The sequence below is a fragment of the Pleurodeles waltl genome, chromosome 8 (assembly GCF_031143425.1).
Source record: "Pleurodeles waltl isolate 20211129_DDA chromosome 8, aPleWal1.hap1.20221129, whole genome shotgun sequence".
Taxonomy (NCBI): Eukaryota; Metazoa; Chordata; class Amphibia; order Caudata; family Salamandridae; genus Pleurodeles; species Pleurodeles waltl.
Genome location: NC_090447.1, coordinates 879,253,472 through 879,266,862, shown reverse-complemented (window position 1 = coordinate 879,266,862; position 13,391 = coordinate 879,253,472). Strand labels below are relative to the sequence as shown.

The window sequence follows — 13,391 nt, the reverse complement described above, 5'->3', positions numbered from 1 at the left end:
CCACTGTTATCAATAAACAGTTTTAAAGCACAACAATGTGAACGTACACACCACTTCTCGTGCCCCCGACATACCAACCTCCCAAAAAGTAAGCCTTTTTCTTATCCAAAACCCCCAGGAACCAAACACACCTGGCAACATGGGAACCGGTCTACTGGCATCGGAGAAAATGCCGATTTCCACAGCCGAACTATCAAGATGTGAATTACCTAACAATTCGTCTTTTGGACTCCAAACATCAGCGTATCATTCCTGTGCCCTGGACGCAGGCCTTCACATTCTCCTCTATCAAACTCTCACATATTAACGATTTGACAGCATTCACCCCTGCTACTTCATCACAATACAGGGAGTGCAGAATTATTAGGCAAATGAGTATTTTGACCACATCATCCTCTTCATGCATGTTGTCTTACTCCAAGCTGTATAGGCTTGAAAGCCTACTACCAATTAAGCATATTAGGTGATGTGCATCTCTGTAATGAGAAGGGGTGTGGTCTAATGACATCAACACCCTATATCAGGTGTGCATAATTATTAGGCAACTTCCTTTCCTTTGGCAAAATGGGTCAAAAGAAGGACTTGACAGGCTCAGAAAAGTAAAAAATAGTGAGATATCTTGCAGAGGGATGCAGCACTCTTAAAATTGCAAAGCTTCTGAAGCGTGATCATAGAACAATCAAGCGTTTCATTCAAAAGCCCATGAACTGAGAAAAGTCAAGCGTGCAGCTGCCACGATGCCACTTGCCACCAGTTTGGCCATATTTCAGAGCTGCAACATCACTGGAGTGCCCAAAAGCACAAGGTGTGCAATACTCAGAGACATGGCCAAGGTAAGAAAGGCTGAAAGACGACCACCACTGAACAAGACACACAAGCTGAAACGTCAAGACTGGGCCAAGAAATATCTCAAGACTGATTTTTCTAAGGTTTTATGGACTGATGAAATGAGAGTGAGTCTTGATGGGCCAGATGGATGGGCCCGTGGCTGGATTGGTAAAGGGCAGAGAGCTCCAGTCCGACTCAGACGCCAGCAAGGTGGAGGTGGAGTACTGGTTTGGGCTGGTATCATCAAAGATGAGCTTGTGGGGCCTTTTCGGGTTGAGGATGGAGTCAAGCTCAACTCCCAGTCCTACTGCCAGTTCCTGGAAGACACCTTCTTCAAGCAGTGGTACAGGAAGAAGTCTGCATCCTTCAAGAAAAACATGATTTTCATGCAGGACAATGCTCCATCACACGCGTCCAAGTACTCCACAGCGTGGCTGGCAAGAAAGGGTATAAAAGAAGGAAATCTAATGACATGGCCTCCTTGTTCACCTGATCTGAACCCCATTGAGAACCTGTGGTCCATCATCAAATGTGAGATTTACAAGGAGGGAAAACAGTACACCTCTCTGAACAGTGTCTGGGAGGCTGTGGTTGCTGCTGCACGCAATGTTGATGGTGAACAGATCAAAACACTGACAGAATCCATGGATGGCAGGCTTTTGAGTGTCCTTGCAAAGAAAGGTGGCTATATTGGTCACTGATTTGTTTTTGTTTTGTTTTTGAATGTCAGAAATATATATTTGTGAATGTTGAGATGTTATATTGGTTTCACTGGTAATAATAAATAATTGAAATGGGTATATATATTTTTTTGTTAAGTTGCCTAATAATTATGCACAGTGATAGTCACCTGCACACACAGATATCCCCCTAACATAGCTAAAACTAAAAACAAACTAAAAACTACTTCCAAAAATATTCAGCTTTGATATTAATGAGTTTTTTAGGTTCATTGAGAACATGGTTGTTGTTCAATAATAAAATTAATCCTCAAAAATACAACTTGCCTAATAATTCTGCACTCCCTGTATACTCTGGCCAATTACCTTCTGCCCAATTCTTTCCTATTGTCCCTGCACTGATGTTCACTTCAAAGTAAAAAGAAACACCAGGCTTGCAATATAAAACATAACTACACCTTGTATTGGGAGAAAAGGAAGAATTGTCTTCCAGCACATGCAGCATTTATCATACAATTCAATCTACAAGTTTAAGAAAAACATCTAAAAAAGGGCAATAAATATATTCATTGAAAGCGAAGCCAGAATCAAATATAATTTTCAGCATTAAGCTACACTGCTGCCTCGGTATGAAATCTCTGAGCGAGCAAAGGATGAATGCATTTCCATGCTCTCTCTGAACGGTGCAGAGAATGATTGCTTTGTAATGCGCATAAAAAGTAATTCCAACAATAATGGGTAAAAGAAAATGCAGGTACTCACTTAGGAAGCAGCCTGAAATCTGCCGAGTAGTCTTCATATTTATAATTCACCACGTGCCAGTCCGAATTGTAGGTCTTGATGCACTATATCCAGGGAAACAAATTCCATAAAACAAGCCAAGTCAATAGGGCTATGTTTTCAGAAATACACAGTGCTAAGCTTTTGGAGAAGAACTATACTCCACTGAAATAGGCAAACCAATCACATGGGACAAAAAGCGTACTGTAAGGTTAAACATCCTAAATGTACGATGGTATAAGCATCAGCTTTCTTTATAGTAATGATAAATAAACCATCTAAGCTTTTTAGAAACAAAAACAATTTAATCTGCAGTGTTTACATGAACTTTAAATACAGGAATGCACACATTTCTACAGATTTGGACCTAAAACCAGAAAATAATTTTCACAACTAGAAATACTCATGAATGTGCCCACAAATGACAGATTTTAGTTCACAGATTCGTGACTGGTGAATAATTACGGCGGCACAAGCGACTTACAAACACAGGATAGACACTGATATAGCCAATAGGTCTTACTTTTGGGACCTATTAGCTGTGCCAGTGGTTTCTAGTCATGTTGTACAGCATCCCCCAGTGCTGTGCAGCCTGGCTAAGGAAAATTTGTTAAAAAACAAACAAAAAAAGATGCAGCCGCCCACACCCCCACACTATTTTGCATGCATGCACACCAGACGTGCGCGCCTACAAAATGACACAGGCTTTTTTCCCCTTTATATTTACGGATTCGAGTTGGATCTATAAATAAAAAGAATGTCTGGGGATGGTGACAGCAACACAGAGTGAGCTGGAGGGGGGAAACAACACAGAAGGCGTGGGTGGAGGTACAGAAAAGTAAACTAATGAAAAACAGCAACGTGGAGTGCGGAGGGTAGGGGGAGAAAAGCAAATGAGAAAAAGAGCAATGTGGAGCTCTGAGGAGAAGCACAAAAGGGCAAGTGCATCGATGAGGTGGTAGGGGAGAAGCACCAGGGAGAGAGAGCAACATAGAGCGGGGGAAAGAAGCAAATGAGGAAGACAGCTGAAAAACACATGCACTCTCGTGGAGTACTTAGTCAAAAGAAAAAGTGGGTCCCCTAAAGTAAGCAGTGGTAATACACACATACATTGAAAATGCTCCAGGGGAGCGACAGACACAAGAAGGACAAGGCAGGCCATTGAATAAGAAGCAGACAAATAAGAGTGACAGTAAATCTGGCCAATGGTAAGCAATGGGTGGCCTGCAAGCATTTGTGTTCTTGGTAAACCCCAATATGTCTTTTACAATCAGACAGATGTACTGTCTCATAGGGTCAGCCTAAAGCAACACTGAATCTAGAATGTGGACTAGTAGGGCAGTAAAATGACTGTTCCCACAGGAGTACCACAAGGGTGCCCATTGAATATATATTTAACACTTACAAAATCACAACTTTCAGGATTTTCACAAAAAGTTTCTCAACACTTCCCACCATAACTGCATACATACAAATAGACCTAAAACTCAGAACAAAAGAGCTAAAATATTTAACTGTATTTTATCGCTAACTCAACAAATGAAGACAATCCATACTGAAAACAAATCGCAGATGTAGGGTTAAGCCTGACCGAGGCATGCAGATTAAGCTATGAAGTCACAGTTTTTCACAGTCTACTATGACAGCTTCACTGTCAATGGGTCAGTTTCACAAACATTTTGCTAAGGCTTACTCTTCTAGTTGTAATTCCTGTTTCTAACCACTTAGTCTGGAAATTATTTAACATACTCCGCCCTCTGCCTTCACGACGACAATCTGAATTCATTGGGCATGTGTTCTAATAACACATCTCAGACTATGCATGCTACCATATATGTGAACTACACAGATCTTTAATTGGCTTTAATGGTCTTTGTAAGGACTACGGACCCTCTGTGGAGACGTAACATAACTGCCAGTCTTGCATTTGGCCCTATTTCCTCCTATCTTTTACATTTTATCAGTGGTCTGTGAGGACCATGAGGGACCTCAGAAACTGCACATTTCGTGCTGAAAAAGAGACATCCACTGGTTTGCTATGGTATGGCAGGGGGTTACTATTTTGGGGTGCAGTAGGTGCACTAAGAGGTGATACCTAATGGTCTTCCCATGTAAATTATGTCCAGTGGCAAGGGGCAGAAAAGGACCCATTCATTGTGATTTTGAGTGCTTGGAAATCTTAGCAAACAATATGCGGATAGCTTTTGCAATAATGAACATCACAACCTAGGTGCATAAGAACTCGTTTGTGATCATCAGCAGCATATCTGTTGTTGAGGATATCACCAGGTCATCAGAAATAATTCCTGATTTGTGAAAATGGTGGCTGCAAGATGGATGCAGGATCCTGCCAGACAACAAAGACTGCAGCCTTGTACCACACTACTATTCACACTCCTGCTTTTTTGCTTCCAGGATCTGCCTAGAAGAAAGATGAAACCTATCCACCAGAGCATGCCTTTTGAAAGTACCTGGTTAGCTGCACATAGGCAGTCACGGCCACAAGATAGTCTGGTAAGAGGAGAAAGAGTATCCTCCCCAGAAACCCTCATGATGAGGGAAGCTGTGGCCCAACCTGCTTGGATAGATATTCAACTTCAAGGATGTGCAGACATTGATTGGCAGTAGGATGCTGTGCAAACTGGGAGGGCTCGGAAATATGAGCTGGGCCTTCTCACTGTCTTACTGAACATCTCTTTACACAAAACGACAAGCTAGCTGGTGTTGGGGATGTCAGAAAGTGAAGCGGAGTGCGGCCTATTTCCTCTGGCTGGGAAAATTCTTGGAGGCCCTGCTCGGGCTCTTTTGCTTTGCCCTGCTGCTGAATTTGCCTGTGTAGAAGCCACGGCCAGCTCAAGGAGGCAAGATACACCGACATAGCACCCTGAGGTCATCTCTACCTCTCACAATAGAACGGTTGACAGCCCTCTCAAGAAACTGTATCTACAAGTGCAGTTGACGTCAATTGTGACTCTGCCTAGCGAACATACTCCCTCCCTCTACCAACTGTTATTCTTTTTTCGTTCTTCAATTAAATTGGTATTCGTGCAGTACTCCAGAACGTGGCTGGCCTTCATGTTAACCGAGTCAAAAGGGGCCTGTGCAACCCAGTGTGAGCCTCTTGAGTCTGGCGACTTGCACACTATTGTTTGAAAGTAAAGCACAGGTCTGCCGCATCCACACCTGTAAGCCTACAGTGCTGCCGAGTTACAACATGTCCCCCAAATTAAGGAATAGATTCCACCTAACCATGGACCAGAAATAGGCTTATCTTCCTGGACGCAGTGACTCACTTTCACTAGGTCCGAGGTAGTTTCTATATCACCTACAGGTTACTGCTTATCTGCATTTCGATATCCAGTGTTTACCTTTGATGAAGCTTGGTTTTAGTGCTCATTACTACTAAGGCTGTAGATGGTAAAGTCCTGCGAACCAGGCAAATATTTCACTACTGATTGTAAGAGTGTGACCCTCTATTCCAATATTATTTTCACCAACAGGAAAGCGATTGCCAACTATATGCCAGCCAACATTGCTTGAATAATGCCACCATTCCATTAACTGCATTGGAACTTTGTTGTGTTTTTTTTTGTTTTCAGGAGTCTTCTGGTGTTCTAGATCATTTAAACATTGTGAACGGCCAAGTGTTAATACCACAGGCAATCGATTTCTCACTGTTATTTTCTTGTATGTTCACTTCATGGGGTATTGTGTTTTGTATGCTTTGCTACTGACAGAACTGCACTCACACTGTAAATAAACGTATGTACATTTTTGATAAATTGTCAAAGTTCTGTGGGTTTGAAAAAAACAACCTTAGCTGGGCATTCACATCTTTGATGCAACAGTGATAACTGTATTGCACTGTTCCTGGACTTAACCCCACAACATATATTTTGAAAAAGGCATTGATAAGCTCGGCCTGGAGAAGCCTGAGAGGCCAATTTAGCATTGAGGTCAAATAACCCAGTGTCCTAGTTAGTGGGGAACCCCAGTATTGTCGCTTTTGATAGTGTTCGGATGACCTGGGAAAGTAAGGATCTGTGTTAAAAAAAAAAAAAAAAGTCTAGTACTCTTGTATTCCATTTGTTTTTTTTGTGCTTTTCACAGTACACAAATTCTGGAACCTCTCTGTTGTACCGATGATTCTAATCCTCCTTTACTGGTGCAAACATATGACCTAGAGAAATGGAAAAAGTGCTCAAGGTGAATTCTCCCTAACAATGTATGAAGCAATAAGGAAAATTGGTAATTCTGATAGTTGAACTTCTCTCTCCTCTAAGCACCACAAAATCCCCAAGTGTTTCTGCATCACTTTATTGCAGTATTTACAAATTTGGAAATCTAAGGCCAGATAAATGGATGCATAATCTCAATAACCGTGAATTTCTTTGATGCGCTGCAATACATTTTCATACATATTCCACTGCTCCTCGGACTTTAGCTGCACTGAGTGCACGTCTGCACGCAACTGTACTGTATCTTAGTTCCTACGTTTCGGACTACTTTTACGCCCTTAAACGCCCAAATGTTTCACCAAGCATTGTATGAGCCAGCCGACCTTAGAATGGCCAGCCACTGGTTTAGTTGTAAACCAAGAAAATACTTCGGTCAGATACCGTTGAGAGTGACATAGGCAACTGATTTTAGCTATTCTCTTGATTGTGATAGCTAGTTCATTGAGAACAATCCCATATTAACTAGAATCACCTTCAGCAGTGTCAAAAACAGTGACAGTGCAATGAACAATCATTGTGATTTTCATATCGGGAGCTGTCAAATGTACCTAAATGTTTCCCAGCACTGATGTTAACAGTGAACCCTCAAAAATGTTGTAGAACACATGTACAGCATAATATACATTTGTTGGCAGTTTCTACGTTCAGAGCGCATCATCATTATGCTGAAATAGTTGTGAGCACGTTCCTACCTGAAATAGGAGCCTGATAGTGAGCCCGTCCCAGAAACAGCTGAAGGAACTATCGCCAGAGAGGAAGGCAAGGCATGTGAAGCTTGTTGGTGACAACGGGCGGTTTCTGGTGTTAGTGTAAACATGGAAGCGTGGCATTATCTTTGGGGACTCTGATATATAAATGCATTAGATGGGACATCTGGTTCAAAGGGCTACAAAGGGTGGTGTCTTCTAAAGCAAAAGAGGAAAGTGTGGGATTTGAAAGAACATTGTGCCAGAGAGGAAGAGATGTGGAAGAACAGCAGAGCGAAGAAAAGAGCAGACAATCTGAGAGAGAGAGGCAGAGGAGACGTAGAGGAGCAGTGGAGTGGAACAGGAGGATCAGTGGAGAAGAAACTGAACTGGAGAGGAAGCAGACCAACAGAGGTGGAAAAGCAATACAGAAGAGACATGTAGGAGCAGTGGAAGAGAGACCAGATCAGTTGAGGCATAAAGACAGAGTGGAGGAGATGCACAGGAGTAGCGGAGCAGTAAAGAGAGTAGACCAGCGGAAGAGGCGAGGCAAAGTGCAGATGAAGAAGACACAACCTTCGCTACACCCCACGTCAGGAGAAATGCGTAGAGTCTCTGGAGACCATGGCTCCATCCTGCAGCTGTGGCCTCAGGAAATCAGTGAAGTCTTTGAGGGTTGACTCAATGAAAAAGCAGCGAAGGAAGAACACAACTAAAAAGTGGGTGAAGGAAGTTGAAAAGAAAAGGCATACAGCAAGGAGTACAGGAGAAAGGGAATTCACAGGGTACGAAAGAAAGGTCAATACTAAAGACCAAATAGCTAGAGCATTCAAATAATAAGCAATATTCCTCAGTGAACCCATAACCTTTAGCTAAAGTTCTTAAATAATTTCGGTCAGTTGTCCCCACCCAAACTTGATTCTTGTTTGTCTCTGTAGTTCAACCGAAGGAGAAGAATCCTTGGCAGACCCAGCGTTTCCCAATGCCAGACGTCCACCAGTCAAACGAGAATCGAGTTGTTTGTTTTGGTTTCAACTTCTATTACCAAGGCAATCAAGGAAAAGACATAATAAACTTATGTGATCCCACTTACGAAATTACAATTATTCCTGTAGTATCTTCTGTGGCCCCATGACAAGGAGCAACAATTCCACAACGTATTTGTGAGCATGTTGCATCCTCGAGGTTGGGGGACCAATCTATGGGAATTCCCAGGCTGAAGCACTCAGGTGGTTAGACTGACATACAAAGTAACTAGATCTCAAATCGCTGCATGCCACTGATAATATAGTAAAGTTTGACTCATACACATTTCTTCACACCAAGAAGTAAAATGAGTAATCCTTGGTGTGTAAGAATGAACATTTGCAAGAAAACTGTAAATGTTCCTGTTTTTAAGGCACTCAGGGGGTGATTCTGATTCCGCCCGCCAGAATTCCGCCCCCATTATACCGCTCCGCGGTCAGAAGACCGCGGAGGGTATTATGAGTTTTTCCCTGGGCTGGCGGGCGGTCTCCAAAAGACCGCCCGCCAGCCCAGGGAAAAACTCCCTTCCCACGAGGATGCCGGCTCGTAATCGAGCCGGCGGAGTGGGAAGGTGCGACGGGTGCAGTGGCACCCGTCGCGTATTTCAGTGTCTGCAAGGCAGACACTGAAATACTTTGCGGGGCCCTCTTACCGCCATCCTGTTCATGGCGGCTTTCCCGCCATGAACAGGATGGCGGTAGGGGGGGTCAGAATCCTCATGGCTGCGGAGCGCGCTCCGCAGCCATGGAGGATTCAAACGAGCAGCGGAAAGTCAGCGGGAGACCGCTGACTTTCCGCTTCTGACCGCGGCAGAATGCTCGTTGGAGCACCGCCAGCCTGTTGGCGGTGCTCCCGTGGTCGGTGGCCCTGGCGGCCACCGGCCGCCAGGGTCAGAATGACCCCCTCAGTGTTTTGAGTGTGTATGGTGGAACGTCCTTGGTGCATTTTCAATATGGCACCATGTTTCTTATTTTATTTTCTGTGGCTGACCTGGTAAGCCTTCTAGTGCAGGAGCCACATGTTACAGGTTTCCTGACAAGTGCGCTACATGATCCGTTATATTGTTCACCAAAAGTGTTGGAATCTGCGGGGGGATAGTGCTGCACCTCAAAGTGTCACTCCTTTTAACATGTTGTGGAAAACTAACTAGCAAGCACTACGGCTGCGGCATGAAAGCCAAATGAACTATTAGCTAGAAGTGGGACAGAGGTGGATTTAGGAAGAGGAGCGAAGAAAGTAGAGATGCTGCGTGTGTTAAATGTCATGACTAAACTGCTAAGAAAAAAGTCTGAAAGCCACTGGAGCTCGTTGGGAAAGTAGTTTAATTCTCGTACTGAAGTGATGGAAAGACCTCGTGTGGTACTAATAGAAACTCTTCTCGGTTATGTTATGCCCACGAGATGCGTAAAGATGAGATGAGCATGTGTGATGGGGAGGCTCCACTTTTTTCGTATCGGTCAAGGGAATCCCGGGGCAACTATTTTCTCATTTTTGTGACCACTAATAAATGCATACTTCATAGTCTCTCTTAACAGCAATGCACACGGTTATTTTTCTTCTATAATGTAGGTGCCTACTGCATCTAAGAGGAGACAATGGGTATCTGCCAACAGTGACTGCAGACAATAACATATGAAATAAATATTGTTTTCACCTGCGCTCAAGTTGGAAACTGCCTATCAGCAACCCTTTGTAAATCTCTGCGGTTACGTCATGAAATTGCCCCCTGGCTATGGGTGACCAGCATGTGAGTGCTACTGTACCCAGAAACTGATTCTTAAGTGGACAGCTTTAACAATAAGGATGTTCCACACATCTTCCAGTTAGTGCTGCAGTCAGCTCGTCCCCATGCACCTACACCCATGCTCTGCACTCCTGACCCACCTTCCTGTAGAGTTCCTTGTAAAGCCAAGTGCATGTGTATGGGACTGAATTCTTTTGAACACAGCAAAATGATCCTTTCGTGGTCACTGGACCTGGGGCAAACCAGTTCCAGCAAGCAGTAACATTTAAACAATGACATTGGCCATAGCTGTGGCCAGAGCTACACACCCAAAACAAAGGTCTGCTACCGTCCAATCCTCTGCACCCTGTTCTGTTCGGAAGGAAAGGCCCCAGAAACTGTATCCGATTGGTCCAATGTAGTGAGGATTTCAATGCACAGCCAAAAAAGTGACTTCTCACCTGCAGCTAGATGCCCTACAGCTGTGGCATAACTGAAAGGAAAATGCACTGTGAAATGACTGCTGCAAGTTTGGGACCACCTTTGGATATGAGTGGCTTTCTAATGTTCACCTTTTACTTCAAGGTGCTCTGCACAGCTCTGTAGAGGGGGGTGGGGCCAGATGCAGAATTCTCTGCTCACCCACCCACAGAACACTGACGAGGAAACACTCTGCTGCCACAACATGAAGGAAGAGAGATGAGAAAAGATTGTTCAGTGAGGAGACAATCTACCGTGCCTTAGACCAGCGTGTGAATTCAGTGAAAGTGAAACCTGCTATGAGGGCTAGAGAACCTCGTCTGCCAATACCAGAACATAGTGACAGTTAGCCAGTCTGACTGAAACTCCCTGGAAGAGGTCATGGGCCTCTCTATTCATTGCTGCATACATAAGCCACTGTAGCCAACAGAAAAACTGCGCGAGCCATGTGCATTGTTCTACATCACTGCACCCAAGAGCCAATGTGACTGAGCACAACTCACAACAAAGGGACTATCTGCCCCTCTCTCGCTCGGTTACTCCTAAGAGTCGCTGTAACAAACCAGAACTCCCTGTGGAATGACTGAGAACCTCCAATTCACCATTCCCTGATATCGGTGCCATCAGCAAGCACAAGGGTTTTTGAGCCGCTGCTTGCCACAGGACCCCCCTTCTGTCCTTAAAATGCCTTGCTCGCTTCAAAAGAGCACTGCTTCTTTCCAAACTGCACAAGAAAACCGGAATAGAAGCCACTGAGAGTCTCAGCCCGCTTTCCAAGCCCCCCAAAATTGTTTTTCTGTTGTAGTACTGATACTCGATAAGCTAGCTGACTGTGGCTTTCCTTTTAAGCACCCTACACTGTGTTTGGGATACAGCAATTGTATTTATCCCCGAGAGTGCAGAGATCTCGAGAGACATATTTAATTACAAATTAATTTCAGTGCTCATGATTTATGCCATGAGACTTCAAGTTGCCAATCATATTTCCTTAACTGTAAGAAAAAAAAGTCAGGTATTTTATAAAAATATTTATACCACTTCAGCAGCATCTTTAATATGAAAGATATCAGCGCTAGCTCCCACTACATCCTAAAAATCAAAGCCTAAGGAGTTGCTTCATGGCATGCACCTACCAACACTGCCCGGTTTGCAAGGGAATCTGCATTGCTTGCCACCAGCAGGCCTCGCTGCCCATGAGTCACACAGGACGCGGAGAAGTGGCCTGGCAGGTTGAGTCGCTAACCTGAGACAGAAACGTTTACATTACTAACCAGGGGTCAGGAAGCTGACGCAGGGAATGACGTCCAACTACCAGTACTAAAACCACAAAAGCAAGCGTGTGCGTGCATAAGTACGTGTAACCAAAACAAAATAACAGTAGTGCTGACCTGAATGGCAGTGGAGAGTCTATTACGTCCAAGCCTAACACGATTCGAAGTTCTAACTCGTTACTGCAGATGTTACACTTTTAACCCGGATATATGTAGTTTCGACAAATGTGCTTGCCTTGCTTTTTCCAGCTGCTACCAAGCAGCTATGTCATGCCTTGGCCTACGTTACCGGAAGTATCACCTTACTCGCACATGTGCATGCTATACCGACTAGGCTGCAGTCAAGCAGGACATTGTAATACTGCAAAATGTTAATAAGAATGGGGCGCTGTCCTTTAAATGGACTCAGCACTTGATGCTTAATATTCTTCAATTGCCTGGGACAAGGACACTGCGTCTACTCACAGCCCAGACATCTGATGATGTACTATACTTCCGATGTTGCCCGAACGATATTTGTTCTTACATGGTGTACTACGTACAATATCATAAACACTTATTTTTCAGAAGCCAAATAAACGAAAAACAAACATTTCAGAAGTAAAAAATGAATAAAGCATTTGCCCAATGCGCCGTTCCACGAGGTGGACGGGGTTTAATATAGCTCCTATGGAACCATGTGCACACTCGTCTGTAAGTGGCGCTGAAATGGATGCTTTAGCCAGAGGTGGCTTGATTTCCCTTGCTTGCTTTTTTGTTTTACTGATTTATTGAATTTCCCAGAGGTGCTGGGCAGCAGCCGCCTCAGCAGGATTCATTTCAGACGGAGACCATTAAAGCGTTTGCGTGCAAAGAGCTCACCTCCTTAACAAACAGGCTCTGGGCTTCTTTCTCGGCATTGTCGGGGACCGTGGAGCATATGTAGCGGCCCTGTCGTTTCAGCGTGGCCGTCTGTGGGAGGAACACACGTGTTTAGTGACACTCAAGTACCTTCATGCTGTATCTTTTTAACACGAGTTTACTATTCGATGCATGGTGTTCAGGTTGTGATGAGTGATGGCAGACACTGAGATCAGAACAGGCGGTCTAGCAAACAATACAACAGTTATTACAGCACGATTACTGTTATTACACATACTAAAGTGAAAATGCGCACTAACACTGTGTTCGAAAGCGCTGGGCAAGTGCCACTAAAATACTAGCTGACGATATTATAAAGGAAACAAGCCAACGTTTCAGAACTCTCTTTTCCTGGGTGGTAAATCCTGCAGTCGGTTCCCACATCATCTTTGCTGCGTGGACGGGGTCAGGACAGGGGCAGCGCAGGCCAACGAAATACACTGGACAAAAATCTCTAGAAAAACCGGCAGGATAACGTCGTTTTAATAATATAATACAATATTAGCGAAGTAATTACACCGCGCTCCATCCTGATTTGCAGCAGGCTGCACGTTCTAGTAATCGAATTCCACGTTTGATTCACTGTGCTGTACACATCTCAAGTTACCAACTCGCTGAGAACAAAATTAGATTGTTTTCTGCAGGAAGCACAGTGGGAGTCACGCAATGAAAAAGAGAGTGAAACAGAGGGGCGGACCCACGCGCGTCAAATAAAACCCTTGCAGCTAGGTTTCGTGCATATTTGTAGTTTACAATCATAAAATGAACACGTCACTATC

The 13,391-nt window shown here is 44.0% G+C and overlaps 1 protein-coding gene across 9 annotated transcripts in view; it reads right to left on the bottom strand.

Annotated features, from left to right (window-relative positions):
* The window catches only part of DOCK9 (dedicator of cytokinesis 9), a 989,328-nt gene that overhangs the window by 577,651 nt on the left and 398,286 nt on the right, over nt 1-13,391 (bottom strand). For all 9 annotated transcript variants that reach the window (XR_011194943.1, XM_069205169.1, XM_069205175.1 and 6 more), the window contains exons 3-4: nt 12,574-12,663; nt 2,271-2,353 (exon numbers count right to left, since the gene is read on the bottom strand). Coding sequence is in view for 8 of the 9 variants with exons in the window: in XM_069205169.1 (XP_069061270.1) it covers nt 2,271-2,353; nt 12,574-12,663 (173 nt within the window). In the remaining variant the exon portion in view is untranslated. The remainder of the gene's footprint in view (nt 1-2,270; nt 2,354-12,573; nt 12,664-13,391) is intronic.